Genomic DNA, 27,240 nt, shown 5'->3' with positions numbered 1-27,240 from the left:
CAGTGTGCAGCCTGCGGGCCTGCCCCTTCCAGCTGAGCTCTGAGCTCCAGCCGTTCCCTTGTCCGTGCACGCTGCAGCCTCCAGCATGTGGCCAGAGCAGGGAAGGGGCTTGGGACCTTCCGGGAGGCCCTGCTCCTCCCATGCTCCCAGCTGGCTCCACACCAGCCCAGTCAGCTTGCAGCCGCCCCCGCCCCGGCACACGTTCAGGGACAGAGTCCATCCTGGGCACTGCCTTCTGCAGCATCCTTGGTCCCACATTATCGCCCCCTGCTCTGTGGCCAGAGACAGGCAGGCTGCACCACGCTTCAGGGAGAACAGAGACTCGGACGCCGGTGTGGACGATGCCCCATCTTTATTACATGGCTATACAGCTGTACAGTGAGGGCACGGGACCGCCATCAGCACTCCTCGGGGATCCCTGCCGTGCACCTGCACACTCGCACGCCCTGGGAAGGGATGAGGAAGAGTGGCTCGCCATGCACATGGGACAGTGACAACACAAGCACAACATGCGGCAAGGACTCCTGCCTGCTCCTGTCAGGCCTCTCCCTCCCCCATTATCCCCAGGGAAAGGCCCAGACTTCCCACTTGCCCCAGGATGCAGCCAGCCTTCACCAGCTCAGCTGGCCCTGCTTAAGAATCAGCAGTGACTATGCTAGGAAGCCCAGACCAAGCACCCCACACCCCCAGGGCCAAGCCTGCTGACACAGAGGACACCCACAGGCTTGCCCTTCATACAGAGTGCAGCCAGAAGGTGCTTCTGAGTCTGTAAAAACCCAGCTGGCCGATGTGCGTTTTTCATCAAGAGCTGCTAAACAGGTGCTGCAGGCTCAAAGAGTTGCCCTGGGGCAGGGAGCATTGCCCTGTGTGCAGCGAGGGAACCCAGGTGGCAAGGGAAGCAGCTGGAAAGCTTGGGTGCATTGGAGACTCGCCCTCAGTTTCCTTGTTGAACCCATCATGCCACAACAGCCCCAAGCTGGAGCTGCTGTGGGGGTTTTTACAGCTGATCCTCCATGGGAGGCAGGGGCTGCCCCCAGCAGCCGTGCAGAGAGCATACCCACAGCTAGAGAAACTGGCACCCCAGTGTGGTACCCAGGCCCACGAACCTCTTACCCTCTGGCTGAGCCCAGCCACATGATTTATCCCCAGGTCACAGGGCAAGCCAGAGAGAGACCCCAGGAGTACTGATCCCAGCTGTAAGGAGCTGATCCCCATCTAGGGCTTTGCCTTAGTATACTCATTTTGGTCTCTTACAGGCCCAGACCAGCCACAGCTTTGGTCTATCCCTTCCCTTTGCAACAGGGAGCCCATCACCCAAAAGAGCCTGTGCCTGCACAAACACCCCCTCTATGCTCCCCAGGCTGGGGGAAGGACATCAAAGGCCAGGCAGGGCAGTGATTACTGAATGATCGGTGCTCCTGGCCCTCTTGCTCCTATGGCCACAGCTGGGTCTCACAGGGTGTAAGAGCAAACACAGGCTGCCTGCGCTGCAGGCAGGAGGGCCACAGACACCAGGGCCAGAGCCAGCCCTGCTTGACCCCTTGGCACAAGCCTGCAGGCAAGGTGGGCCTCATGGAGAGCACAGCCCTTACTGCAGCAGGACACACTGGCGCGTCCCACCAGCTGGCAGTCACTCGGGCTGTCTAGAGCCTGAAGCCCCACACTACAGAACTGCAGAATCGCACAAACGGTTGAGGTTGGATGGGACCTCTGGAGATCATCTAGCCCAACCCCCCTGCTCAGGGTCACCTATAGCAGGTTACTCAGGATCCTGGCCAGATGGTTTTTGACTGTCTCCAAGGACGGAAACTCCACAACTTCTCTGGGCAACATGTTCCAGTGCTCAGTCACCCTCACAGTAAAAAAAGTTACTTGCTGTATTTCAGTTTGTGCCTGTTGCCTCTTGTCCTGTCCCTGGGCACTACTGGAAACAGTGGCACTATGTGGCAACAGTAATAAGGAATGAAATGACACTGCAGAAACTCTCAACTCTGGTAGAACTATGTGGGAATAGCGATAAGAAGTCATAAAGAAGAAAACTGCAAGGGAACATGATTGGACGAAAGGCCATTAGGCTTGCATTGGGTTAAACTGCTGTTACTGGAGGAGAACAACAGGGGAACGCTATAAAAGATTAGCGCCAGCTTATGCAGTGTGGACCCTGCGCCAGGCAGCTGGCCTGACTGCAGGACCCGCGCCCAGTGAGAAGGGGACGCCCGCATCGGGATTCCTCCGCGACAGACAGGGCATCAAGGGATCAGAACTTGTAAGACAGCAACGCGCTCGCAAACCTGAAGCGCACATAGCATAACATGTAGGGCCTGGCTAGAGCGAATTAGGCTGAGACTGCAATCTAAGAGTGAGTAATAAAATACTTATTACTTGGAGTCATGCTACACCTGGAGCCCTTGCTCTTTTATGGTCCCCTTTATGTTAGTAAACAACTGAGGAATCCTTGGGCACAACGCCACATGCCTCCACACTTGCGTCCCTCCTACCAGGCGTGTCTGTCCCAGCGCAAAGAGCAGCTGGCTCATCAGGCGTGTGCCCAGCCCAGGCTCAAAGGGCACAGGGCAATAATCCTGCCAGGGGAAGAAAGGTGGCCCTGGACTCCAGGGATGGGAGAGGAGGGCTTGCCTGCTGCTCACAGAGGGCATGGTAAAAGCAAGCAGTCCCTACCAGGGGAAAGAGGAGTGAAGGAGGGCAAAAGCAATGCCTGGCAGGGGTTAACCGAGATGTACATGCTCACGAGCTGCCACTGGAAGAGGGGCAAGGGAAACTAGGGTGATCTTGGGAAGGTCCTGTCTGAGGTTACGCTGCACAACCAGGCTCCCTACTCTCCCCTCTACCATGGGGCTGGGCTACGGTTTGTCTCTCCCCTCTGCGTTTAAGGCACCTCCTCTTGCGCCCCCGAGAAATCAGCCATCTGCTTTAGGACGCGGGCTCTGCAGCAGCCAACGCAACGTTGCAAGCAAAAGGATTCTCTCAGGAGCGAAGGAAGGAGCTGAGAGCCCCTGGGTGAGATGTAAGACACACTGAAGGCTTTGGGCAGGAGGAAAGCCCCAATACCACAGAAACGGCCACATCAGGAAGACAGATCCCATGTATCAGACAGGTCAGGCATAGGGAAGAGGCTTTTATAACATCTGGGGGAAGGGAGTCAATTCAATACACACAGCACAAGACCGTCAGGGTGGGCTCTGCCCAGGCCACGTGTGCCCCCAGGAGAAGCCAGGCAGGACCACTCCATGGTCTCTTTGGCATTGCAAGGGGGCCCCGCTAGCAGCCCACGTCCCACGGGCACCGGCCAGGGGCACATTGTCCTCGCTCAGAGATATGGCACAGAGGCTGCCAGCTGGGAGAGATATCAGGGACAAAAGTCTCCCACCCCCACAGCCCCTTCTTCCTTGCATGCAAGGGACTGGGCAGCTGTTATAGGAGCTGGGGAAGAGCTGCAGCATCCCCGGATCCCAGTGAGTGCCATCCTACCCACACCAGCAGCAGTGGGGTCCCATCTCTAAGCAGGGAGCTGGGGCAGCGCGTGTGTGCACGTAGTGGGGGGACTGCCCCACTGCCATCCTGCTGCGGATTGAGGAGCATGAAGTTGGTCCTCCCTGGGAAGGGCAACGCAGTGCTGGGCACCTCCCCAAGGCTGCAGGTAGGGCAGTCATCGTGCCAGCACTGCCACAGACTGAGCTAGCTCCCCCTCGACATCTCCCGCCACGGGCGGCCATCCCCAGAGGACACCAGCTCCCTGTCCTCATTTTGGAGGCAGGTCTCAGCCCTGGATGGACGTCTGGAGCTGGTGCCTTCTCACATCCCTTTGACTGGCAGCTGCTACTGCCACCTCCGAGCCAGTCCACAGCTCCTCACTGCCAGTCCCATCACGTCAGCTTTCGTAGGCTCTGCAGCGATCCTCCGACACAGACGACACAGATGTGAACACAGACACACGTATGTACTCACACACGCATTCACCCCACAAGAGTCAGAGTGGCGTTGACTTGACACACGGCTGGACACAAGGCGCCACCACAAAGCCGCTGACCTGGCAGTTTTGTCTCTTCGGCAATTGATGGCAATAAAATGAAGCCCAGGACCACCCTGTCCCCTTGGGACGGGAGAAGAATCAGGCTGATGCCACATCCTGCTGCCCAGGCGGCTCCCAGTCTGCAACCCCCACGAGATCCCCAGTCTATAAGGCTACACCTGCAAGATAGAGAGGGGATGTGGCACCTACTGGGACCAGCTGCCACCACCCAGCCTGCCAGCCAGAGTTCATGCTGCCCCTCTCAGCCACAGCTTTTGCCCATACCTTGTGGATCTGTGGTGGAAGCTCATCTTCTGAGCTCTCCTCCGGCACAGGCTCTGGGTGTCTCGCTGACTGCCCGTCCTCAGCCCAGCCTCCCAGTGGGAGGCGGGAGAAGTGTGATGGGGCTCTGTGCACTGTGCCTGGGTCTGCAGGATGGGTAAGGAGGAAGATCAGCCACACACAGGATTGCCAGGCTTCAGTGGCAGGGAGAGGCTGCCCAAGCCAGTCCAGGGCTCTGGCCCAGAGCTCAGACCTCCACCCTGGCTCCCATACCTGTGATGCCACCGTATCGCCGCTGGAAGCCAGTTTGCAGCGCGGCCGTCTCCTCAGCAGGCTGCCGCGGCGAGGAGAAGGGGTAGCTGGCAGAGCGAGGGATGGGGACAGGGGCACCCCGCTGAGCTTCCAGCTCTTCATGGGCACTCTCCCCACTCTCGTCGCTCTCTCGACGGTGCCAAGTGTGACGCTCAGGCTCCAGCTGGGTTTGCTGTTTGTGCAACTGCAGGGCCGAGACACGAGGTCAGCAACGTGGAGAGAGCCCCGACTCCTCAAAGTACCCTCTCCCCAGCAGTGCATATATACTGCTCTCAGCTCCCCTTCTAGTCACTCAGAGCTCCCCAGCCACCCCAGGCTCCAGCTACACCAGCCCTGTCCCGCCTGCCCTGGGCCCATGCCCCAACTCCAGCTGGGCCAGCCCAGCTCCAGGCTGCTCACCTCATGCATGTAGAGCGCGTGGAGACTCATCTCGGTGGAGGCATACTCTGACAGGATCATGCTCTGCAGCTGACCCTCCCAGGCGCTGCTCCCTGAGCTCACAGTCCTTGCATCGGCACTGCTATGGGACACACAGGAGATGTTTGCTGCCTGGGTGGCCCCCTACACTGCGCTCAGCCCAGCCTCTCTCTGCTCTAATGTCAGGCTTGCAGACACCCTCTCATGAGCGGGGAGGGACAGGCCCTCTGCATCCTCTCCCCAGATGGGTGATCAGCCCAGCTGTGGCACTGCCCCACCCCCAGTATCCCATCGCACTGTGGCCCTGTGCCAGGGCATTAGAGCTCACTCCAGAGCCTCTCAAGTCCAGAGCAGGTGGCGTTCAGGGCCAGGACAGGCCCTACACGGACATGCCACTCGTCCCTGGGAAGGGATGCTCAGAGCAGTCTCTTCCCTGCCACGGGTTTCTCACCGCTGTGGTAACTGCAGGAGAGCACCAGAGCCCCACACTGCCCTTTGGGGCCGGCGTAAGCACCTGGGCCTAGCTCTGCTTGTAGACGTGTCCCTTCCTGTCCCAGGCTGCAGAGACAAATGCCAGACAGCCACTGCATACTTAGGACAAGAGCACAGCAGTGAGGCATCCAGCAAAGAAATTTGGGACTTGCAAGGTCTCCAGCTGCTCCTCCCGAGCCTGCAGCTGGCAGCCAAGGCTGCCACGTCCTTACCCAGAGACTGTCATGGCACTCGCACCCCGAGGCTGGGCTCCCTCTCCATCCCTTCCCCCTGGCTGGAAGCCGCTGGGGGGCTGCTGGGCAGACTGGAGCGGGGAGAAGGAACGTAGGGCTGAGGCCACTTCAGAGAGATGGCGGGAGGCCTGTCCATCGCGGCCCACGTGAAAGCCCAGTGCTGAGGAGCCCGCTATCACGTTGGCAATCAGGCTGTGAGGCTGCAGAGTTGAAAAGGAGAGAGTCACTGCTCTGTGCAGACTTGAAGGCCTGACCTCCATATCAGCAACACGGAACTGTGGCACCGCACCTCTCTCCAGCCCTTCCCACCTCACAGGGCCCCAGAAGGCAGGGGCCCTCACTAGAAACCCAGAAGGCAGTTCCAGCTAGCGCTATCACATTTGCATTCCCAGATACAGCCCAGACAAGGGGAAAATTTGCCCAGAGGGCCTAGTTGTCCCAGAGTTTGTCGGCACTCAGCAAGCCCCCCAAGAACACCACTCATCCCCTCTGGCCTGGGCACCTCTGACTCCGACTGCAGAGACTGGATGGAGCTGAAGAGAGCGTTTTCGGGGAGCACAGCCTGCTGGGCCAGTGCCACGCTGCTGTCCCGGTGCACCCGCTCCTTCAGGAAGCCGATGAAGGCCGTGCTCTCGCGGGGAGGCTGCCACTTGGGGTTGGTGATGGCAAAGTGCATGAGGGACAGCTCCGTCTTGCCATCCTCGGCCTGCTGGTAAATGGAGGCCTCCGTCTTTCCTGCTGACATCCACTGCAGAACACAGAGAGGTAGTGAGGGCCAGGACTTACTTTAAGCTCCTGCCAGGCCCGGGAATCCTGAAGGACCAGCCTGGGCAAAAGCCACAGCAGCCAGCAAAAGCTGGGCCATAGCTCTAGGCAGAAGGCAGGCCCTAGAGCAAATGCCCTGTCCTCGTTCAGCCCTTGCAGCCTAGGAAAGCAGCAGCCGTAAAGCACAGTGCTGTCCACCTCCCCCTGCAAAGGGGATAAAGAGATGGGGGCTAGCACAAAAATCAGAGTTGAAAGTCTTGTCTTGAACTCTCGAGCCCACAGCAGAAGCAACTACAGCCAATAAATAACTGTTCTTAAAAGCTTCCTGCCACAGTGAGCCCATCCCTTCCCAGTTCATGGCCCAGTCACTAGGGAGCCTTTTCTGATGACTAATGTAAATTCCCAGGCACAGGAAACAGACGGATCCTCTTTCACTTTACAGCAGCTTTCATACAATGGAAAACACATCCCATCTCCCCAGTCCTGCTTCCCTCCTGGCCAAAAGCAGCCAAGCTTTTGGTCAGTGGTCACACTTTTGAAGATGTCCAAATATACCCACTCCTTTCTCCTGAGGGAAAAGGGCACAAGGCTCTTGTCTGTGAAGACAGGCACGAATGTTAAATACTAAGAAGTGACAGAGCCCCGTTTACAAAATATCAGGTTAACAGTCACAGCCGGGTGACCTGTGCTGGCAATCCCAGAGACCCAGCACAGAGGCAGTCACAGGCTGTTGGCTGCAGTCACCCAGGAGTGGTGAATTACAGCTTCTCCTGTGCCTAAGGGATCAGGAATGCTGGTGTGGAGCCCACACTGCTATCCCGTTGCGCATGGGACCTACCGCTGGGTGGCCGTGCTGGCGCACATCCATTTGGGCAAAGGAGCAGGTGTCACCCACACCCACCACCTCCACGGTGAAGTTGCGGAAGAAGTCAACGATGTCCAAAGACTTGGGTCGGAGACAGATGATAAGGATCAGGGGCGTAATGATGGGACTCAGGAGTTCCTCCAGGATGAAGACCTGGGCATGGAAATACAGGGCTCAGAGGAAGCTTGAGGATGCCAGAAACTGCCCCAATACAACTGGTCCCAGAGCAAAGCTCAGCTCCCCTTCAACTTCACGTCCCATCCTGCTGCCTCCCCAACAAACCCGCAGTCCTGGAGCCAGCCCACAGCTCCAGCCCATCTGCTGGGGAAGGTCATCTCCAAGAAAGCTCCCTCTGTCTGCTCTGGAGCTGCCTAGCTCTCTAGCAGCTTCTCCCTCCTGTAGGGACAGGAATTAGTTTTTGTTTCAGTCTCTTGCAAGCCAGGCTCACCGCTTTGTACTGGAAAAGCTGGGCAAACTCGTCCCGGGTCTCATAGCGGTGAGCATTGCCCTGCCAGTGGTCAGGCATGTAGTGGATGTGCGCCAGGATGACCCGTAGCAGCTGCTCTGGGCAAAACACCAGGTGCTGGTCAGGAATGAAGGACCTGCGTGATAGGACAGGGAAAAGTCACAGCATCGCACTTCAGTTTAAGGGAGATCTCATCCTGGGAGAGCAGATCGAAGAGTCCCCATCCACAACTCCACCTGCAGACTTCACTCCCAACCCAAAGCCTCCTGCCAGCATAGCCCAGGGCGCCTGCTGTATAGCTCCAGCAAAGTCCCTCGTACTGTTCCTGAAGACATCACTGCAGACACTACACCAAGTTCGCTAGTGCCTGCTTCTCCTGCCTGCCCCATTCTGCCTTTCCCCAGCTGCGCCATTCCCCTAGAGCAGACTCACATCTGCTTGCAACCTAAGAGCACATCCACACAGGAAGCATCATCCTCGCTGTTCCTCACAAAGTTTCTGGGAGCAGCCAGTCCTGCCCAGCACAGGCCCACCTCACCTGCACACAGTGATGCCCACCCCAAGCAGGGTGACTGTGGTCAGCACATGCTCGACCGCCAGCACGTCCTCATCATAGATGGTGAGAGCGATAAGCACAGCCAGGATGGAGCCAGCAAAGAAGGCCACGTTCTTGGCCACAATGGTGAGGAGCGGGGAGATGAAGCAGTTCATATACTTGGAAGCTGGCTTGTAGCCCTTGCTGAGGCGCGAGTGCAGTTCGTGGTCCAGCTCATTGAAGTGACGGAGGTAACAGCGGCCATAGAGAGACCAGCAGCGGGCACCCAGGCTGCCCGGCTCCCGCTTCAGGATCTCTGTGTAGCTGAAGAAGGCATAGAGGATCTGCCAGATGAGGATGAGAGGGCAAAGGAGGAAGTTGGCAATGCCAATCCAGAGGATGCGAGTGCTGAGCTTCTCAGCTAGCTCCAGGCGGTTCCCAGCCCGCTTGTACTCTGCCTTCAGGCTCCACTCATTCTCAAAGAGGGAGCCGGGTCCCCAGAAGAAGATGAGCTCAAAGTTGTACTTGAGCCCACGAGTGTAGAAGACGGTGTCTCCCAGTAAGGGCAGCCGGAAGCGGATGGGCAGCAGAGACTTGTTCACCATGGCCACCATGTAGTTCTTGAAGCGGAGAATACGGTGGTAGATGTCCAGCTCCGTCAGCTCTTTCTTGTGGATGCAGATCTGGTGCTCCTTCTGGATCTGCACGATGCGGGCCTGCACCTCCTGCCAGGTGTAGTAGGGCAGGTTGGACTGGAAGGGGGAAGCAGCAAGGTTAGAGGCAGGTTGTGTCTGGGGACAGAGGTCGGGCTGCACCCTGCTCTAACAGCGGGTCCCAGCACACCCTCCTGGGGTACCAGTGAAGCACACGCAACACAAGGCACCTTTCCACATTGCTTCAGCCTGTGGCAGGCAAACCCCATACCTTGCCCCGGTGCCCTCTACCCCTGGACTAGTGCAGATGACTGTTTCCCACCCACTCACACACCAGCTATCTTGGAGGCACGAATACAGCCCCAGGTTCACGTGAGCTCTCCTTTCCTCTCAGAGCTGGGAAGCTGGAAAGCATACCTAATGCTTGGAGTCGGAAGGGAAGTAGGGACAGGGAAAGGGACTTGACCATTGTCCCAGAAGCAGCCTGCGGCAAAGCTGGGGACAAACCAAGCCTTTTGGTTCAGCCCATCTTTCTCAACAGCCTCTCCTAAAAGGAAGCACACACACCCTCTGACGTCCTCACACAGAGGAGAAGATCTAGCAGCAGGTTGTAGGTGTAAGCCTCAAATCCCATCTCTGGCACAGATCTCCAGCATGCTCTTCACCAACTAAGTAGCTCTATGCCTCAGTTTCTTCATCAATAAAGACAGAAGACGATTCTACTCGCCTCCCAGGAGGTATGAGAATACCCTTGCTTATGCCTTTGCTGTTGAAACGCATCACAGAAAAGGCCATCACAGATAAAAATAAACATATTGGGTGGCAGATGGCAGATGCACATGCCAGCACACACATTGACAGGCTAGGCAGAGAAGAGTTAACGTGCAGCAAGTTGGCTGCTGGAAAAGCTGAAAGGAGATCAACACGGTTATGTAACCCTGGGAAGAGCTGGAGGAGAAGGAAGAGCACTTGGCACAAGACTCGTGAAGAAGCTGGCTCCAGAGGGGGGTGGAGGTGAACTGCTTCTCACTGCACAGCAAGGACCTCTTGTTTTCCTCTGCATCCCTGCATAGGGCCCTCAGCCCAGCTACTTACCATGGGGATTCTGAGGGCGTTGATGTAGAAGGAGTGAATTTCCCAGTAGCAGCAAATGTTATAGATAAATTTGATGAGTCGGTGGATCCAGAAAACCCCAGCTATCACCAGGATGCAGATGAGGAAGCTGTTTGCCTGGATTCTGCAGGCAAGAAGAGGAAGATGGCTGGAGTCAAGCCCTGGACAGGAGCCCTTAGTACCTGAGAAAGCAAGAGCAGTGACTAACGTGCCCTCAGCTGCTCCTACCTTGCACTGCAGACATGTGGAGGCAGGAAGGCATCTGGCAGCGTCACCTTAATAGGCTCACTTGGGTGCTGGCTGTGATTTACTGCTTTGTTGGCAAAGAGAATGTCATAATCGACGCAGCTGATAAGAAAGGTGGTGAACGCCACCACAAAGATGAACTGCCTGCAAAGACAGGGAGCAGCCATGAAGGAGTCACCTCATCCACCTCCCGCCCAGAGGCATGGCAGACAAGAGCTGCAAGTCAGGCAGCCCCACAGCCATGGTGCCAGGAAAGCTCATAGCACCACCTCCTCAAAGTGGCATATGGGTTTGGGCATGGACAACCCTAATGAAAGGTGGACAGGACATCTGAGAAGGACACCCTCCTGCCCACCTGTCTGGAATGGCTCGTGACACTCCCACAGCCATTCCCCAGCTTCCCGTCACAGCCTCAACAGCCTACAAGGCACAAGAGCCTGCACTTACATAAGCTCAAAGATCTCCCCGATGAGCATGCAGGTGAAGCCATTCTTCTGATGCAGATTATAGACGTGAGCGCTACAGTCAAGGAGAACAGACTGGAAAGCTTTCCCCTCTGACAAAGGGTGACCTGAAAGACCTCCCGTCCCACCACCATCCGCTACCAGCGATGGAAACCCCCTCCCATCTCTATTCACCAGCAAGCTGGTACTCCGCTGAAGGGAAACACACTCCTTCCAGGTATAGCACAGCTGGAATAAGAGGACCCGGCTTGACCCAAACCCCCTTCTTCCCCCAGAAGTAGATTTGGCCCAGGAAGAGAACAGAAACTCAGCCTGCCCTCAGGCTGCACAAGGGATGGGCGGGCAGGCAGCAGGGAAAGATCTCAGGCACAGGGCAATACAGAGACAGGCAAAATTGCACTTACTAGCCACTGCATCCCATAAGCACAGGGGCTCCACCTTTCCCCAGCCTTTCTGGAAGCACGAAGTGTCCTAAGCAAAGGAGCAGATGCTGCCTGGACCCCCAGTTATGCCAAACCAAGCACCTCTGCCAGCATGGGGAGCACAGCACAAGGCAGGGGGAGCGCATGCCCTCTCAACACAGTGTGCATGTTGTGGAAGGATATACGAGAGAAGAAAAGGTCCAGGTTCTCTATATGATGCCATGGAGCTGAAGGAAGGAGAAACGCAGGGTGAGAGTGCCTCTGGCGCACCTGACCTACCTCCCGCAACACACACAACCCCCTCTTCCCCCCTCTCCGGGTCTCCCTCCCGGGCACCCGACCCAGCCCCACAAACCCCCCATCCCTGGCTCCCCCCAGGCTCTCTCTTCCAACTCCCAGACCCCCCCTTGGCCCTTGGTTGCCCCGCTGATCCCCAGCCCCCAGGGCCAGCCCGGGTCCTCCCCCTTCACCTCAAAGCCCCCAGGTCCCCCGAGCTGCCCAGCCTCAAGCTCCCCGGGAGAGCCCGCCCCGCCGGCCGGCCGGCCCCCAGCCCTCCGCCGCTCTCAGTCCCCGCCCCCCGGTCCCTAGTCCCTCTGCCGGCCCCTTCCCGGGGCCCAGAGCCTCTGCCGCTCTCAGGCCGCGGCCTCGCCCCCGCCTCGCCCCCCGGTGCCCAGGCCCCGTCACAGGCCCCAACGCCCGGTGCCGGTCCCAGCGCCGCCGCTCACACTTGGCGCCCTCGGGGACGTGGACGAGCAGGTCCCCGCCGCCGGGGGGGGACTCGGTGGAGGAGCTCTCCAGGCGCTGGTACTGCGTCTCGAAGTGGGCCATGGCGGGGCCCCCGCGCCGCCGCCCCGGCCCCCCGCTCCGGCCCGGCCCCGGCCCCGGCCCCGCCCGCCCCGCGACTGGCGGCCGCGCTGCCCAATCGAAGCCGCGGGGCGGGGCCGGCGACGGCCAATCGGAAGGCAGGCGGCCCGGAGGCTGGGCTGAGCCTAGCGGCTTCCCGTCGGAGGGCCGGATGTGGCGTAAGGCAGCTGAGGGGCGCTTCCGGGGCGGGGCCGCCGGGGTGGACAGCGGGCAGGGGGCGGCGCGTGCGTGGCGGTGCGCGAGGCCGGTTACCGGGGGGACCGGCCGCGGGGGGGGGAGGGACCCGGGGGGAGAGAGGTCCGGGGGGAGAGGGACCCGGGGGGAGAGGGACCCGGGGGGGAGGGACCCGGAGGGACCGGCCGCGGGGGAGAGGGACCCGGGGGGGAGAGGGACGCCGGGTGAGGAGTAATGGCCACGGGAAGAATCCCCAGGGGAAAAAAGGGCTTAGGAGCTGCGGGGAGGGGGGATCCCGGAGAGCGGGTAAGAGCCTGGGGGGACATCCAGGGGGTGGATCCCGGAGGGAATAATTTCCCTTTGGGGGATTCCCAGAGAGACATTCCCGCCAGGGCGTGAACGGCCACAGGGGGAGAGGGATGGGGGTGCCATGGAGCAGGGATACCCTGTGGTGGGGAGGTGCCATGGGGCAGGGACGCTCTGTGGTGGTGAGCACTGGCTGTGGGAGAACAAGGATCGCCAGAGGCAGAGGGGGATCCCGGGAGGTCAAACCAGGGTCCTGAGGAGGGAAACACTGGCCACTGTGGGGGAGGGCACAGGATTCCTTTTGGGGGGCACCACCTGTTGGAGTTGTTGGGATCCCCCGGGGGGGAAGAGGCTGAAGAAGGCTTTGGGGTCCCAGCCTTGCTGGTGCTTCTGGGTTTGGAAATTCCCTTGTCCTTGTCCTCTGTGCCCTCTGCACCCCCCTCCCATGCCCTCCTCCAGCTGGGAAGCGTCCTGGAGACAGGGCTGTTGCTCACCCTCAGCGCTATCCCCTCTGATCAGGAGCAGCAGCAATGCCTGCCCCAGAGAACAGATCCATTTTCGAGGCTGCCCAGGACCCCGCCTTCGTGTATGGGCTGTCCCTTGTCACTGGGTTTTCGGTGGATGCATCGGTCACAGACCCGAGGCCTGTAAACCATGGTGGGTTTAGCTCCAGGGGAGCAGAGAAGTAGCATGAGGGGGTTATTGGGCCAAGCTCATATCTCTCTGCCCCAGACCACGAGAAGAGGATTTCGTACTCTGCAATACAGCTTGGGTGCCTACTTGGAGCTTGGTGCTGTGAGAGCTGCAGGGTGAATGGTTAAACGTGTTTTGTGTGGACCTATAGTTGTCCCTCCAAGGTCTCTGAAATTCCTCCTACTGCCGTAGTGTTATTTGGGTGCCCAGGATTGTGTGTGGCCAAGAGAAGACCCAGCAGTCCCTGCTCCTTGTTCAGCCCTTGCAGTGGTGCTGCATGAATAGCTGCCTGTGGCTCAGCTCTTACTTCTTCTTCTAGAGAAACGCGCAGCTGCTGGTGGTGAGGAGAGAGCCCACGGGGTCCCTGAGGTGCCCGAGCGGATGTACTGCTTGACCTGTGCGCAGGCGTTTGACAGCCGGGAGGAGCAGGTGAGCCGAGGCCGAGCTGCCAGCATCAGCAGTGGCAGCGCTGAGCAGTTCTGGCACAGCTTGCAGGGTCCTGCTGCGGAGACTCGGCCCCACGGCTACGCAGCACAGTGCTGGCTGCTCTTTGGCGCCCCATTGCCTGCATCCCTGCCTAAGGGCCTGTGTACCCTGCTGGACCCCCCTCACCCTCTTTCTTCCCCAGACTGAGCATTACCGTCTCGATTGGCACCGCTTCAACTTGAAGCAGCGGCTCCTGGGGCGCCCAGCACTGCCAGCAGAGGGGTTTGAAGAGAAGACCTGCGCAGGTGAGCGATGGCGCTGCCCCCAGCAGGGCCCAGAGGCCACCGGGCTGTCCAGCCCAAGCTGGGGACGTGAGCCTCCAGCTGTCCCTGCTTGTTTAGGGTCCTTTTGTTCTGCCCTGATAGAGTCTCCTGGGGGTCCTGGCTCTGCTCCTGGGCCTTGAACCTTTTGACTTGTTGGGAGGGAGGTACGTTCCACTGAGCCCCTGTCTGTCTGTACTTGGGATCTATAGCCCCAGACGGATCTCTCCCCAGCCTACAGCCCCCTTGTGACGGTGTAAGGTGTTGGACAGGACGTTTCTGGGGCTCCGAGTCAGCCCTTGGAGCTATCTGCAAAGTTGGGGACAGCTGTGGATTGATCTCTGCCCGGCTCCACTGCCCCACTTCCTCTTCCTTGCAGGCGATGTTTCCAGCATCTCAGGGTCTGATCTGGAGAGCTCCGATTCAAGCAGTGAGTCACAGTCACTGCCCCCTGTCAGCAATAGTGCTGAGACCTCCCAGGTCCTCCGCTCCCACAAGGTGCTTTTCAGGAACGGAAAGGGCCAGCTCATCTCTGCTTACCGCTGCGTGCTGGGCACTGGGAAGGCAAGTCGCAACTCAGCCTGCTGGGAGAGGGACCCCAGAGAAGAGGGATGACCCTGGGGTGTAGACATCTGCCTGGGAGTTCCCCATGTCCCTGGAAGGGGAGGGTGGCCTCTGGTGCCAGATCAGAGCCCCAGGCTCTCTGATCATCTGTTTTTGACTCTGGGATACTCCCAGCAGCAAGACCAACCTCCCGTCTTTCCCTGTAATTGGACAGACCTTTGTAAGAGCAAAGCCCTGCTCAAACCAGGGCTGAAGCAGTAGCTGAGACCCCCAGCACAGCCCAGTAGTATGGGTAGGACAGGGTGAACCCTGCTCCCTTTTATCTGTAGCAGCCCTTGTCCCTGTGCCAGTAGAGGGGCTGGCCCATGTCGCACAGGACAGCAAGAGGTAGTAAGGTGATCCCACAGGTACTAGCAGCAGGGTCTGTGTCTCAGGGTGGCAGTGAGGAGCCAGCGGAGCTGGTGGCATCGCTCCAGAGCCTCAGTGCAAGCACGTGCTGGGTTGTGCTGATGATGGGTGGTGGACACTTCGCAGGAGCTGTCTTCCAGGGGTGAGTATGGGGGAGCAGACCTGGGGTCACCCTTCTGGGCAGGAACAAGTGCGGCTGGGTGTTGGATAGGCCCTTCATTGATGATGGCTACCCCACCCCCAACTCCCATTTTTCCATCGCAGCGCTTACACGTACCCTGGGCACCAGCAGCTCTGGGTCTTTGCTTGAGAGTTGGCTGTGTTCAGTCTTACTGCAAGAGAAGCGCTTATGGGGCACTGGCAGGGGCAACACCTCTTCCAGGGTCCTGGGAAGCATCAGTTCTCCTCCCCTTTGCGCGTGGGGCCTCATTGCTCATGCCTGCCACTCTCCACAGCCCCCAGTTGCAGGAGCACAAGACCTTCCACCGCTACACAGTGCGAGCCCGGCGGGGCACGTCCCAGAGCCTACGGGATGCCCAAACCCCAGCTGCAGCACCCAGGTCAGCCGGAGCCTCGCTGCGGCGTTACAATGAGGCCGCGCTGCTAAGGGTGAGGATGAGGTCAGCACTGGGCCCTTGGCAGGGGGACGTGGTCATGGCCGGCTCTGTGGGGTGGTACTGAGCTGCTGTTGGAAGTCACACGTGGGGTGTGAGCTCCAGAGGGAGGCCAGGATCCAGTTGGGGCTGCTCTGTCCTGAAACGGTTCCTGCTTTAGAGTTGTCTCTGCCCACGCTGTGCGGTTCAGGACCCCACGGTGCTCACTCCTTCCTCCCCAGGATATCCAGGACCTGCTGGCAGGCTGGGCGCACCACTTACGGGAAGCTCGGCGCATCTTCCTCCGGGCCCCTCGCCACAACCGGACGCTGCTCTTTGGCGGCAGGAACCCTCCTCTCACCCAGGGTGACCCCCGTGTCTGCCACATCCCACTCAGCACCCGCAGGGCCACCCTGCGGGAGGTGCTGCGAGTCCACGCTGTGCTGGCCAGCCTGCAGGTGTACGGTGAGCCGGCCCAGCCCTGTTGCTTGTGGGTCAGAGCAGATGGGGTGACGTGGTCCTTGCACATAACCCCATGTGCATTAAGGCATGCCGCACCATGCAGCGGAGGTGGCAACCTCCTGCCCTACATCCCTGGAGACATGGAGCACTCCCTGTCACCAGGCAATGACGGGAGCACCCCTGTTGCCCAGGGAAGGACACGCCGCTGGAAGAGATCACTAGGTCCCCCCAGAAGGGTTTGCAGAAGGGGCGACGGGCAGCAGAAATGGATGTTGTGCGGGAAGACATGACTGGTGAGTTGAGCCATGGAGGGAGACATGGTGCTGAGAGCTGGAGGGACTGGTGTCACGGCCTGGGGCCTGGCTGGCAGCCCTGCTACAAGGCCTGGCACTGCAGAGGAGGCTCTGCAGAAAGTGGCCCCATGTTGGGTGGGGTGTGCTTGGCAGAGAGCCCCAAACGATCCGTGCTCTGTGTGGGGCCCCAGGCCCTGCCCTGTCACCCCGCTCAGCCCCAGAGGAGGAAGAGGAAGAGGAGAGCCTGGCAGGAAAGCTAGAGACTGTGGAGGTTACACTGGGGACCTTGGACCTCCGGGAGTTTGAAGTGATTCCCAAGCGGAACCGCAAGAGGAGGAGGAAGAGGGACAAGAAGGTGGAGAAAGGTGAGGGGGAAGAACAGGCCTGGGGCTGTGTAGGAAGGCGGGAAGGGGCTGGCATGCTTGGAGTTGCAGCTTGGGCTGCGGCCCTTTTCTTCACTGCATGCTCCTTGTGCAGGGTCCTGTGCTGAGGAGATAGGAAGCCTGGAGCTGTCGACAGAGCCACAGCGGGAGGCTGGGGCTGAGCCCCTTTCCTGGAGCAATGGAGGTAAGTGAGGCCAGGAGCTGGGCCAGAGAGGTGCCGGTCTGTTTGTCAGGAAGCTTTGCTTCGGGGTGAAGAGCAAGTTTTCAGGCAGGTGCCCAGAGCAGCTGGGCGCTGGCACGGCTGTAGGGCAGCCATGTGCTTTAAAGCAAGCGATATGCAGAGAGTAAAGTGCAGAGCAATGACTGAGCCCTAGAGTGTTTCCACCTGGATGGATGGGAGCAGAGAGCAGCAGTGCTCTCTGTGCTGTGAGAGCAGCGCTGGGATGCCATAAGTCTGCAGCTGGCCTGCTCCTTGCCATGGGAGCTGTGGGAGAGGGGAGGGTCCCCACGGCCACCAGGTCCAATCCCCTGGCACCTGCTCCGTGGGGCAGGCAGAACCCAGCTAAGCCTGGTGCACGTGTGGGTTTGGAGCAGATCTTGTCCCAGGAGGAGAGGGCCTGGCTGCTGTCAGCAGTGCCCAGGGATGCTACGAGCACCTGGACAGGACAGACTCTGAAGGCACTGGAGACGCTGCCCAAATCCAGCTGGCAGAACAATGCTTTAACTGCACTGTGTAGGTTTGCTGGTCAGACCAGAGTATTGCTCTGCCCAGGGAGTCAAAGGGCCCCGTGGCATCAGGCTCCCGTCTGCGTCCTTCCCTCTTAGGAGACACCCAGACCCAGCTCCGCGATGCCCTGTTCACAGCCTGCAAGACAGGGGATGTGGGGACCCTGCGGCACCTCCTGGGTGTGCTAGACAACGGGACCTCACCAGGGGACAGCGAGGGTGAGAAGGAGGCTGTGCTCTGCTCCCTGCTCAACCAGCCTGTGGATGAGCGTGGCTGCACCCTGTTGCATGTGGCAGCATGTGCAGGGAAGGCCGAGGCTGTGTACCTGTTACTGGAGGCAGGAGCTGACCCAGCGCTCAGGTACGATGGCAGGGCCTCTAGGGGCTGGCAAGCACAGCCCCCACCGTAGGAGGCTGCCCTACAGTGCCCTGGTGCTCCCCTTGCCCGCCCCAGCAACCCTCCTGCCCTGGCCATGGGAGACTTGTGCCAGCCTTGTCCTGGGACAGTGAGGGTGGGTCTCTCCCAGCCAGGACTTCTGGGCTTGTTAGGTGGGCCATGCCCTGAAGCGCTGCCGGATTTGTTGGGGAGGCAGTTCGGAGGGCTGGGATGAGACTGCCCTTTGCAAGGCATTTGAAATGCAAAAAGGGGAGGATTTGGGGGCTGCTGGTGCAGGGATATGTGACTTTCCCATCCTTGGCTGCAGTATCCCGGCCCGGTCTCCTGTCCCTGTTGGACATCTTGGGGGTGGGGGGGTCCCCAGGCTCGCAGCTCAGCAAGGCACAGGCAGCAAGACTGCGGGGCTAAGCTGGTCTGCTTTGGCCTGCAGAGACAGGCAGGAGCAGCCCCCCTACTGCGTCTCCGCTGACAAACCGACCCGCAACGCCTTCCGCAAGTTCGTGGTGGACCATCCGGATAAGTATGACTACAGCCGTGCCAAGGTGAGTGCTTGCCCTATGTGCTTGCTGCCCATGGGCTGGGGGACCCCTGAGCTGAGCCCCCCTCAGCTATACCCCAGCATCCTGAGCCTGCCCGCTCACATCTTTGTCCCAGCTCAGCGGGAGATGCTGACTGCCCTTGCTGCCCCCAGGTTCCCGGGCCCTTGACGCCAGAGATGGAGGCCAAGAAGCTGGAGAAGAAGCGGGCACAGAAAGCCCAGCGGAAGCAGCGGGAGCAGGTGCAGCGGGAGGAGCGGCAGCGCTGGGAGCAGGAGCAGGAGGAGAAGCAGCGGTTTGCTGCCCTGTCTGACAGGGAGAAGGTGAGGCCTTGCACAGAGAAGGGAGTACATACAGTCCAGCTGGGGCAGCACAGGTGCTGCGGGCTCTGGCACCACAGGCCCTGGCACTCCTGGGGCCACGCAGGGCTGGAGGCACTGACCTGTCTCTGCTCCCCAGAGGGCCCTGGCTGCTGAGCGGAGGCTGGCTGCACAGCTGCAGGACACCGGCACAACTCTTGCTAACATCAGGTAACAGCCTGCATAGTACGGCTGTCGTGGGGTGACAGGGAGGTTGACTGCTGTTGGTCTTAGCCAAGAGTACTCCTCTTAACCTGAGGCTGTTCCTCGCTGAGCACAACACGTCACAGTCGTCATGGCAGACACCAACTCCCCCACACTGGCATGGCCATTCCCTGCCTTTCTTCTCATATCCAGCCTAAGCCTATTCCCAGCTGCTCCCTTTCTAGCAGTTGCTTGTTCCAATGCTGTCCCCCTTTCTGCACTTTACCCCAGGAATATTTTGCAAAGGGCAACTCCATCCCCTTGAGGCCAGGGCTATGGCAACCCAACCCCCCAGCCACTCCAATGCCACCACCTCTGACTCACACCCCTTGTCCCTTCTCTGTGCCACCCCACAGCCTTGTGGGCAGTCAGCCCTGCACGCTGTTCTGGACGGGGGCTTGACAATTCCTATGAGGCCTGTTCTCCCATATGTAGCCTGCTTCAAGGTGTCTCGCACCAGGCTCTCACACCACATCACCTCCAGGGAGTGTGCCCTGGCCAGGCTGCAGGCAGCAGGGCTGCTGGGTGGCCCTGTGCCTGGATGCATCTTCCCTGTTTGATCAGAGGAGCCCCAGCCCCCTTGTGCTGCTGTTGTCCCTTGTCACAGCCCTCAGCCTAGGCACTGAACGTATCCTATCTCTGCTCCTGTACCCTGCTTGCAAGCATCCCCTTCACTCATGGCCACCTCTGCTCTTTTGTTTAGCCGCTGCTGGCATTGTGGGGAGTCCCTGCTGGGCCGGATCCCCTTCCACTACCTTGACTTCTCCTTCTGCTCCACGGCCTGTCTGCAAACCCACCGCCGAGCCCGGGCCAGCCACACGTAGGGCTGGGGACTGTTGCTGCCTGCCAAGGACGAACGTAGTGGAGACAGAGCTGAGCACTGGCTGCGTGGCAGGGGGACGGAGAGCCCTGAAGTGCTGGTGCGTGGAGGGGCTGAGCTGGCCACGTCACTCTCTAGGGCAACTGCGGCAATGCTCTGGGCAGCCACAGAGCTTTGGAGATATTAGAGCCGGGAGCCCCTATGGGGCTCATGCCCATGGCCCAGCCTGGCTCTATATGGGGGGTCCTGGTGGCTGTCCTTTTCCCTGGTACTTTGCTGGCTGCTGCCTGTGGTGCTGGGACAGATCCTGATGCATCCGCATCCTGCATCCCTGAGCTGCCTGCAGCCATGCCCAAGGGCATTCTCAAGGCAAGGCTTTTCCCTCCCCTCTCCTGGGTGTCATTGGCATCTCAGCCCTATTGTGTTGGCAACTACCTCCTCTGCCTGCATTGTCAATAAAGAGGTGCCTGGACCCTCTAGGCCCAGCCTGCTGTGTGCACGGGTATTAGGGGGACTCAGCATGAGCACTGGCACCATTTGGGATGAGTTGTGGGGGGCACATGCAGAACAGACTGAACATGGGCTCCTTTCTCTTAGTGCAGACCCTGGCCTGGCCCCGGAGGAGGACAAATGTCTGTGTTGGGGTGCATATTCCTTCCCCATGCACCAAGGATAGCTTGCTGCCCCCTGCCCTTCACCAGCCCCCCCACCATCTCCATAGCAAGAGGTGGTGACAGTGGCTGGCAGCCCTGGGTTTATTCTGTGGCCGTGGTGCCGCGGCTGAGAGTCATGTTGAAAAAAGGTCGGTCGAGGAAGAGCAGGAAGGGGGTGGGAGGTGCCCCCTCCAGCTCCAGCACCGTGATGTTGTTGGGGCTGCCCGTGTGTAGCACTGAGCTGGGCACAAAGAGGGTCTGCTGGGGCCCACGCCGGGGCCAATACCGGCCCAGGTTGAAGCCATTGATCCACAGCTGGCCCTGGGGGATGGAGACAGGGCTGAGTTGTGCCCCTTTCCACTCTCTTCCCCTCTCCTTGGTGCGTGTGCACCCTTACCTTGCTCCACCCTGGGAATTTCACAAAAGTGTCCCAGGCGATGCCAGGGGTCTCAAAGGTCCCAGTGTAGAAGGCTGGCCCTGCTCTAGCCCCGCTGCTTGTTTTTTTTGGGGCAGTGTGTGGCCAGCCCTGCTGGACCGCAGTGTCTATGGCCAGGGGGTAGATCAGCCAGTTGCTCAGCGGGCTGGAGTCCAAGGAGAGGTTCCCCAGCAGGCCCTGAGAAGGAGCAGGAGGGAAAATGAGGCAGCAGGATCTGCCCTGAGCAGGTGGATGCCATACATGACCCTGCTTGGCTTCCCCTGGGTGCCTCTCTCCTGCAGTGGTAGACCTGGGGCTGGAGCCAAGCAGAGGGGCTGCAGGGCCCTGGCTTCCATGGCGGCATGCATGGGAGAGGGCGATGCCAATCTTCTTGCCTTTCTCTGGTTCCTGGTGGATTTGCCACCTCCGTGAGGTCAGTGCAAGAGCACTGGGGAGAGGGAGGATGGGAAAGTGTAGAGGTAATGCAGGGATCCTGCCCCCAAGGGCTGACTTTGGCCAAGGTCTGTCAAGGTTGGCTGGGGAGGGGGTGTTTGGCCCCACAGCTGCCCAAGCCGTGCCCTCCCAAGTGAGCCGTCGGGCCCTCTCTTCTCACCTTGAAGTCACTGATGTTGGCCCCAAAGTTGATCCTGCCCATGTTCTCCAGGAGCACATCCAGGGTGGCCCCCTCCCTGCCTGTCACTTGCAGCGCTGTCTGCCCGTCCCGCTCCAGCGTCCCCCGGTACTCCTGCAGCCACAGGGTCAGCACAGCCGCCTCATGTTGGGATCCCAGCGCCCAAAATGCTGCCCGCAGCCAGCCAGTGTAGCATCCCACTGCCCTCTCCCTGCTTGCGCTGGGCCTCCCCTTGCAAGGACAGGCACAGGCCAGCGGGCCACCCTCCAAGGCTCAGCACGGCCCATGGCTCCCAGCACCCTGGCTGTCCCCGGGGCCCTGGCACAGTATGGCCTTGCTCCGACCAGGCTCCGCAGCCCTCCTGGGAGGCAGGACGAGGGCCCGGTGTGCACCCAAGGCCTCACCTTTTGTAGCATCACGTAGCCGCGATCGCAGACGCTGTGGGGAGGAGCGCTCAGGGTGGCCGGGTCCGGGATGTCCCGGGGCAGGTGTGTGCGGTACACCACAAAGCCGTGGGCCTGCAGGACACGGCAGAGCAGCACGGGAAATGGGGAAATGGGAAGCAGGGCTGGCCGCTGGCCCTGCTCCTCCATCCCAGAGCCGGGGCAGGGCTCTGGCCTGCTAGGCTCAACAGTGCAGGACAGACAAGCCCAGGAACATCATGCCAGTGTCTCCTGCTTTACCAAGCCCCTCACCTGCTTTATGGCCTCAAAAGTGAGGGGAAACAGGCTCTGAATGGGCCCGGAGGGGCACAGCACGTCCAAGACATCCAGCAGACTGGCATACTGCAAAGAGATAGGAGCTGGGCAGCAGGGCAGTGCCAGGTAGGGGTGACGCAGCCCTTGGGGCAAGCACTTACCTTGCGCAGGGCCACCCGGCCGTAGGCGTACTTGGGGGTGGCGGGCGGCATTGGACCCACTGGCAAGGCCTGGAACTGAAGAGCAGACTGCTAGGTGCCCCATCGGGGTGTGGCTTCCCCTGGGACCCACATCTCAGTATAGCAGGCAGCAGGGAGATATCCCCTAGCAGCCTAGTGGCTCTCCTACCAGGTGCTGTGTGCCCTCTGCCCCAGCGCAGGCAACGGCACCCAGTGCTGGGCTGCCTGGGATCTCCTGCCACCCGGGGCAGGAGCATGCCTGTGCTGTCCCCCTCCTCCTGCCAGGCTCAGCACCTTGCTGATGACTGTGCGGATGGCAAACAGCTTCTCAGTGGGGTCTCCAGCCTCTGAGAGCGGCGCGTCGTAGTCATAGCTGGTGGTCACTGGCTTATACTGCTCCTTGAAGTCGGCACCTGGCCAGGAAAAGCAAAGGGAGCTGCAGAAAGGGGCTCTCTGGCGTAGCCAGGGCCCTGGACCCCAAGGCCCCGCTGGTGGGGACCAGTCCTTGCAATGCAGGGGGACAGGACCCAGAACTGTGGGCCTGAGGGTCCCTGCTCAGAGACAAATGGTATCCCAAGGTGGGACAAGCTAGTATGTGTCAGCCCACCCAATAGGACACAAAGGGAGCCCTGGAACAGCGTCTTCCAGGGATGGCCAAGGTCAGTCCCTTAACCCCAGCCCCGCAGTGCGCCTGTGCCCTTGCCTGGCCCCGCCGCGCTCGCCAGCCCTCCCCCCGGGCATGGCCCCACTCACCGCTCCAGTAGGCGAAGTTGGTCCCCCCCTGGAACATGTACCTACGTGACACCCCAGAGACTGAGGTCAGCAACCGCACGAAGCCCGGCAGAGGTTTGTCAGGCGCTGCCCCCTCCGTGCTCCCCCCTCAGCCCCAGCTCGGCCCCTGCCTGCCTCCCGCAGCCCGGGTCCCGAGGCGAACGCCGGCGGCGATGCCTGCTCTGATGCCTGCAGGAGGGTGGGCTGCCGGCCCTGGCTGCGACCCCGTTGCAAGCCAAGGAGCTACTTGCATGTTGACGCTGGCTCCCAGCTGCAGCATGTCCGCGAGTCCCTGGGCTACCCGTGCAGAGCTGGTGCTGGCGTGTGCCTCCCCCCAGTAGTCCAGCCAGCCCGTGTAGTACTCGGAGTTCACCTGGGGGAGCAAGGGGCTGTTACCGGCTGGAGCGGGGGCTCCTGGCACTGCCTGTATCAGCCACATCCCCCCTACTCCCCAGGCAGCCTGACGCCAGCATCCTTCTTTGCCTCGCACCCCCCAGCCCTTCTGCCTCCCGAAAGCCGCAGCGGCTAATTCCCTCCCAAGGTGCCCACACCAAGCTCACCAGGGGCCCCTTCGGCTGGACCAGGCGCTGGGCAGCAAACGCCTCTGTGATGTTGGAGCCTGTGGAAATGAACGAAGAGAGGTCGGAGAAGGTTGGAGAGACCCCCATCCCCTATCCTCCTCCTCTTCCTCAGAGCACCTGGCCCAAAGTCCACGGTGGCGTAGAGCCCCTGCAGGGTGCCGCAGCGTAGCTCATCTGCCTTTGTGCCGTCGGTGGTGAAAAGCAGCACGTCGTCCCCCAGTAGCGCCCGGAAGGTGCCCAGGAGGTGCCGCAGGTAGTTGTAGTCGCAGGCGTAGTAACTCCCATATTCATTCTCCACCTGACAGCAGGACACAGGGCAGGACCCAGCGCTCCACCCAGAGCAGGGCTGGAGCCAGGTCCCAACATGCATCTGGGGTGGCAGGGTGGGATGGGCACCCAGCTTGTCCTTCCCTCCCCCAAGACACCAGCAGGCATCAGCCATCGTGACAGCTCCCAGGAGGGTCCTGTGAGATGTTCCAGCCTCAGGTCCTCATCTGCTAGCCCCAGCTCTGCCAGTGCCCCTCAAACCCCAACCTCCTGCCCTGCAGCACAGACAGGTACCCCGAGTCCTAGCCCTTGGAGAGAAATCCTGGCCCAGATGACACAGGGGCTTTATCTATGAGCTGTGCCAGATGAGGGCACAGTGTAGGGAATGCAGATAGCTTTTTAGGGCAAAGCTGAAGATGACCCAGAGCAGGGCAGAGACCCGAGTCCCACAGCACCCAACCTGCACACTGATGATGTTCCCCCCGTGCTGGTACAGCCGTGGCTTCATCTTGGGTAGCAGGACGTGAAGCCAGGAGTCCACAGCTGCCAGGTAGTCTGGGGGCACAGACAGCAGCTCAGCCTGGCTGCAGGGTCCGCTCAGCCCCACATGCAACCAGTGCTGCGAGGAGGAGGTTGGAGTAGATGGGACAGAGCTGAGAGCAATGCGGAAGTGGCGGCAGAGGAACTATCAGGCTCCCAAAAGAGAGAAGCAGGTGGGAGGGAAGACATGCTCTCTGGGACTGGTGGGTGCCAGGAGAGAGACCAGCAACAGAGAGTAGCGTGCAGGGGCTGGGAGCAGTCTCTGCGGGCACCGCTCAGACCATGCGCTGAGGCTCACCAGGGTCGGAGGAGCGCAGGACGATGTCTGGTTTCCACAGCAGCCAGGCAGGCAAGCCACCCTAGAGAAACACCCCGCAGCAGGGAGGGAGACAGAGAGGCTGCTCAGCAATCCGGGAGGCACAGAACCAAAACCCTGGTGATCAGCACCAGAGCAGCATGTGCCCCATGGGGCTGCAGCCTAAGGTTTGCAAGGCACCAGGGTCTGCCCGTCGGCAAGAGGCACCAGCCCCACTATGCCAAGGCCACCCGTCAGGGCATCGCACGGGGGACCGGGCTGGTCTGGAGCTGGCTCGTGCAGGGCCGGGGCAGGCTGGGGCTCACCATCTCCCACTCTGCACAGATGTAGGGCCCCGGCCGCAGGATCACCAAGAGCCCCAGATCGGCCGTCAAGTCCAGGAAGGCTTCCACGTCCCGGTCCCCAGCAAAATCGTAAACCCCCGGCAGCGGCTCGTGGTAGTTCCAGGGGATGTAGCTGGGGGCGAGAGCAGTGATGAGTGCAGATGGGTGAAGGACACCCTTAGCACCCCTCTCCCCCTGGGAAGTGACCTCCAGCCAGGACTGAGGATAGCAACCGGGACTAGCCCAGCCTTACATTTGCTCCTGGTGGGGACAGGGCAGCCCTGGGGCTCAGTAAGGCCGATCCCTGCGATCAGACAACACAACGCCCTTGCCTCTGTGAGGGCTGAGGGACTGGGGACCCCGGAGGCCCCGAGAGCGCCCCGGGGCGGCGGTGGCTCTGTGCGGCAGGGGCTGCCCCCGCCACTCACACCTGCACGGCGCTGAGCCCGCTCATGTACATCTTGAGGAGACGGTCCCTCCAGGCGGGGCGCGGGACGCGGGCGTAGTGCATGCTGCCCGAGACGTAGCGGAAAGGGGCGCCGTCCTTCCGGAAGCAGTCGCCGTCATAGTCGATCTGGAAGGAGCGCGCCGGGGGCGACGCCTGCGGGCACAGGGGCAGCGGTCGGGGGCCGCGGACCCTGCCCGAGCGCCAGCCGCCCCGTCCCGCGCTCCCTGGGCGCAGGCGCTGGTCCCAGGGGGGGACACCCCTGGCCCGCCCCGGGGGAGACCGGGTGGGGACAGCGGGACCTCCCCGTCCTCGGTGCAGGGACGAGGCGGGTGCCACGCTGTCCCAGGAGAGCAGGAGGGACAGGCAGGACAGCCACTGCTGCCCCGTGGCACCCCCCCTTGCTAATCGCACCGCGCTGGAGGCATTTTCAGGCGGGGTGCTGGGGAGGGGGCGCTGGGAGGGCAGGGGGGGCTGCGAGCGGCACGGGGGGCTGCGGGAGAGGGGGGCCGCGGCAGGCAGAGGCCGGGTGCAGGGACGCGGAGCAGCTCCTGGCCTCACGCCAGCTGGATGCTTTGCAGCGCAGCCCCACATGCTTCTCCCGAAATTTCGGCCCCGGGGCCGGCTTTGCTAACCTGCGCGTGCAGGAACCCCGCGGCCAGCAGCAGGGCGAGAGCGGGCGGCCCCATCCTGGCAGCGCTGGGGACCAGAAGGGACGCGGTCACCATCACATGATCCTCGGCCGCCGCTCCGGACGCTTCCTCCAGGTCCTAAGCTCAGCCGGCTGGGAGAGCAGGGCGGGCGGAGAGGAGCGCGGCAGCGGGGTCGACGGCGGCGGGTGCCGCCAGCGCCTCGGCCGCCCCACGCTCGCGGCCCGTGCCACCCCGTGCATGGCCCCGACCCAAGCACCCGGCAGGCACGGGCTGGCCCACGGGTTTCCAGCGCCCCAGCCTTACCGGGAGCAGTCCTGAGCGCTGCTGAGCCTCACGGGGGATGCCGAAGGGCGGCCGGGTCGGGGTGGTGCGGGCGGACGGGGAGCAGGGTGGGGGAGCAGGGCGTCTCCGCGGCCCCCCGAGGAAGGAGGCCGTACCGGGCTGCAACGGTGGAGCCTGGCGCCGATCGGGTCAGCGCTGGTGACGAGCCCGGCGAGCTGCCGTGAATCGCCCAGCAACGCCGAGCCCGGCTTGCTGCTGCCCGGGAGACGCCACAGCCCTGGTGCGGGCCGAGCGGGCCACGTCCCCCGCCTTGAGCAGGGGAGAAGCGAGGGCGAGCCCTGCTGCGATGGTCTCCAGAGCATCCCTACAAAATCGTGCCTGCAGAATCGTCCCAAGACCGTCCCTACAGACATCCCTTCGTTCCCTACACGGACGTGACCCCGGGCCGAGCCGGCCGGCGCAGCAGCAGCAGCAGCGGGTACCAGCGAGGAGGGTGCCAGGGCACGGCCCGCGCAGCGCCACGCAGCATGGGACCCTCGGGGCTGTGGCCAGGAGCTTCCCCAGGGCGGTGCCGGTGGCAGAGCGCCGCGGGCAGGGCAGGTGTGAGGGGTAAAGCCCACTGCCCCCTCCCCGAAAGGGAGGGCGTCCCTCACCAGGCTGAGC

At 61.3% G+C, this 27,240-nt stretch overlaps 3 protein-coding genes across 13 annotated transcripts; 1 reads left to right on the top strand and 2 right to left on the bottom strand.

Annotated features, from left to right (window-relative positions):
- Positions 1-335: 335 nt before the first annotated feature.
- Positions 336-12,176, bottom strand: ATG9A (autophagy related 9A). Of its 4 annotated transcripts, none has more exons than XM_068948859.1 (14): positions 12,021-12,176; positions 11,479-11,522; positions 10,857-10,921; positions 10,392-10,553; positions 10,146-10,287; positions 8,401-9,149; positions 7,845-7,998; positions 7,370-7,549; positions 6,269-6,514; positions 5,746-5,966; positions 5,024-5,144; positions 4,586-4,808; positions 4,316-4,458; positions 336-4,209 (listed from the first exon to the last, which is right to left on the bottom strand). In XM_068948859.1, the coding sequence occupies exons 1-14, from the start codon at positions 12,121-12,123 to the stop codon at positions 4,204-4,206; spliced, it is 2,559 nt and encodes an 852-aa protein (XP_068804960.1). In that variant the 5' UTR covers positions 12,124-12,176; the 3' UTR covers positions 336-4,203. The 4 variants fall into 4 exon arrangements, with proteins under 4 accessions (XP_068804960.1, XP_068804961.1, XP_068804962.1 ...); XM_068948860.1 differs by having other exon boundaries at positions 5,024-5,141; XM_068948861.1 differs by having other exon boundaries at positions 10,857-10,928; positions 11,278-11,522; positions 12,021-12,166.
- Positions 12,177-12,318: 142 nt separating this feature from the next.
- Positions 12,319-20,303, top strand: ANKZF1 (ankyrin repeat and zinc finger peptidyl tRNA hydrolase 1). 8 transcript variants are annotated; one of them, XM_068948854.1, is made up of 16 exons: positions 12,319-12,393; positions 13,159-13,296; positions 13,652-13,761; positions 13,961-14,063; positions 14,458-14,642; positions 15,077-15,192; positions 15,506-15,659; positions 15,886-16,108; positions 16,297-16,398; positions 16,590-16,763; positions 16,876-16,965; positions 17,607-17,868; positions 18,335-18,446; positions 18,596-18,763; positions 18,900-18,970; positions 19,707-20,303. In XM_068948854.1, the coding sequence occupies exons 2-16, from the start codon at positions 13,170-13,172 to the stop codon at positions 19,825-19,827; spliced, it is 2,118 nt and encodes a 705-aa protein (XP_068804955.1). In that variant the 5' UTR covers positions 12,319-12,393; positions 13,159-13,169; the 3' UTR covers positions 19,828-20,303. The 8 variants fall into 8 exon arrangements, with proteins under 8 accessions (XP_068804955.1, XP_068804957.1, XP_068804958.1 ...); XM_068948856.1 differs by having other exon boundaries at positions 12,339-12,383; XM_068948855.1 differs by having other exon boundaries at positions 12,344-12,402.
- Positions 20,304-20,551: 248 nt separating this feature from the next.
- Positions 20,552-26,547, bottom strand: GLB1L (galactosidase beta 1 like). The gene is given in 17 exon segments (XM_068948858.1): positions 20,552-20,797; positions 20,874-21,089; positions 21,505-21,636; positions 21,927-22,040; positions 22,218-22,307; positions 22,382-22,456; positions 22,694-22,812; positions 23,153-23,193; positions 23,422-23,543; positions 23,731-23,789; positions 23,869-24,049; positions 24,479-24,573; positions 24,857-24,917; positions 25,180-25,330; positions 25,626-25,798; positions 26,278-26,393; positions 26,396-26,547. Coding segments are annotated over 17 exon segments (2,103 nt in total). The 5' UTR covers positions 26,535-26,547; the 3' UTR covers positions 20,552-20,578.
- Between the last annotated feature and the right edge of the window lie 693 nt (positions 26,548-27,240).

This window comes from Struthio camelus, chromosome 6, assembly GCF_040807025.1.
Source record: "Struthio camelus isolate bStrCam1 chromosome 6, bStrCam1.hap1, whole genome shotgun sequence".
Lineage (NCBI taxonomy): Eukaryota > Metazoa > Chordata > Aves > Struthioniformes > Struthionidae > Struthio > Struthio camelus.
The sequence above is the reverse complement of the archived record's forward strand: the minus strand, read 5'-3'. Positions and strand labels throughout refer to the sequence as shown.

What these genes read in the sequence shown, in the direction of transcription:
- ANKZF1 (XM_068948851.1), top strand. Translation starts at nt 13,170, where the DNA reads ATGCCTGCCCCAGAGAACAGATCCATTTTCGAGGCTGCCCAGGACCCC. An exon ending in GGAGCTGACCCAGCGCTCAG is followed by an intron (nt 17,869 to 18,334) that starts GTACGATGGCAG and finishes TTTGGCCTGCAG; the next exon opens with AGACAGGCAGGAGCAGCCCC. An exon ending in ACAACTCTTGCTAACATCAG is followed by an intron (nt 18,971 to 19,706) that starts GTAACAGCCTGC and finishes TCTTTTGTTTAG; the next exon opens with CCGCTGCTGGCATTGTGGGG.
- ATG9A (XM_068948861.1), bottom strand. Translation starts at nt 11,441, where the DNA reads ATGCGCTCCCCCTGCCTTGTGCTGTGCTCCCCATGCTGGCAGAGGTGC. An exon ending in GGGGAGATCTTTGAGCTTAT is followed by an intron (nt 10,554 to 10,856) that starts GTAAGTGCAGGC and finishes CTGTCTTTGCAG; the next exon opens with GCAGTTCATCTTTGTGGTGG. An exon ending in AGCTTTTCCAGTACAAAGCG is followed by an intron (nt 7,550 to 7,844) that starts GTGAGCCTGGCT and finishes TTCCATGCCCAG; the next exon opens with GTCTTCATCCTGGAGGAACT.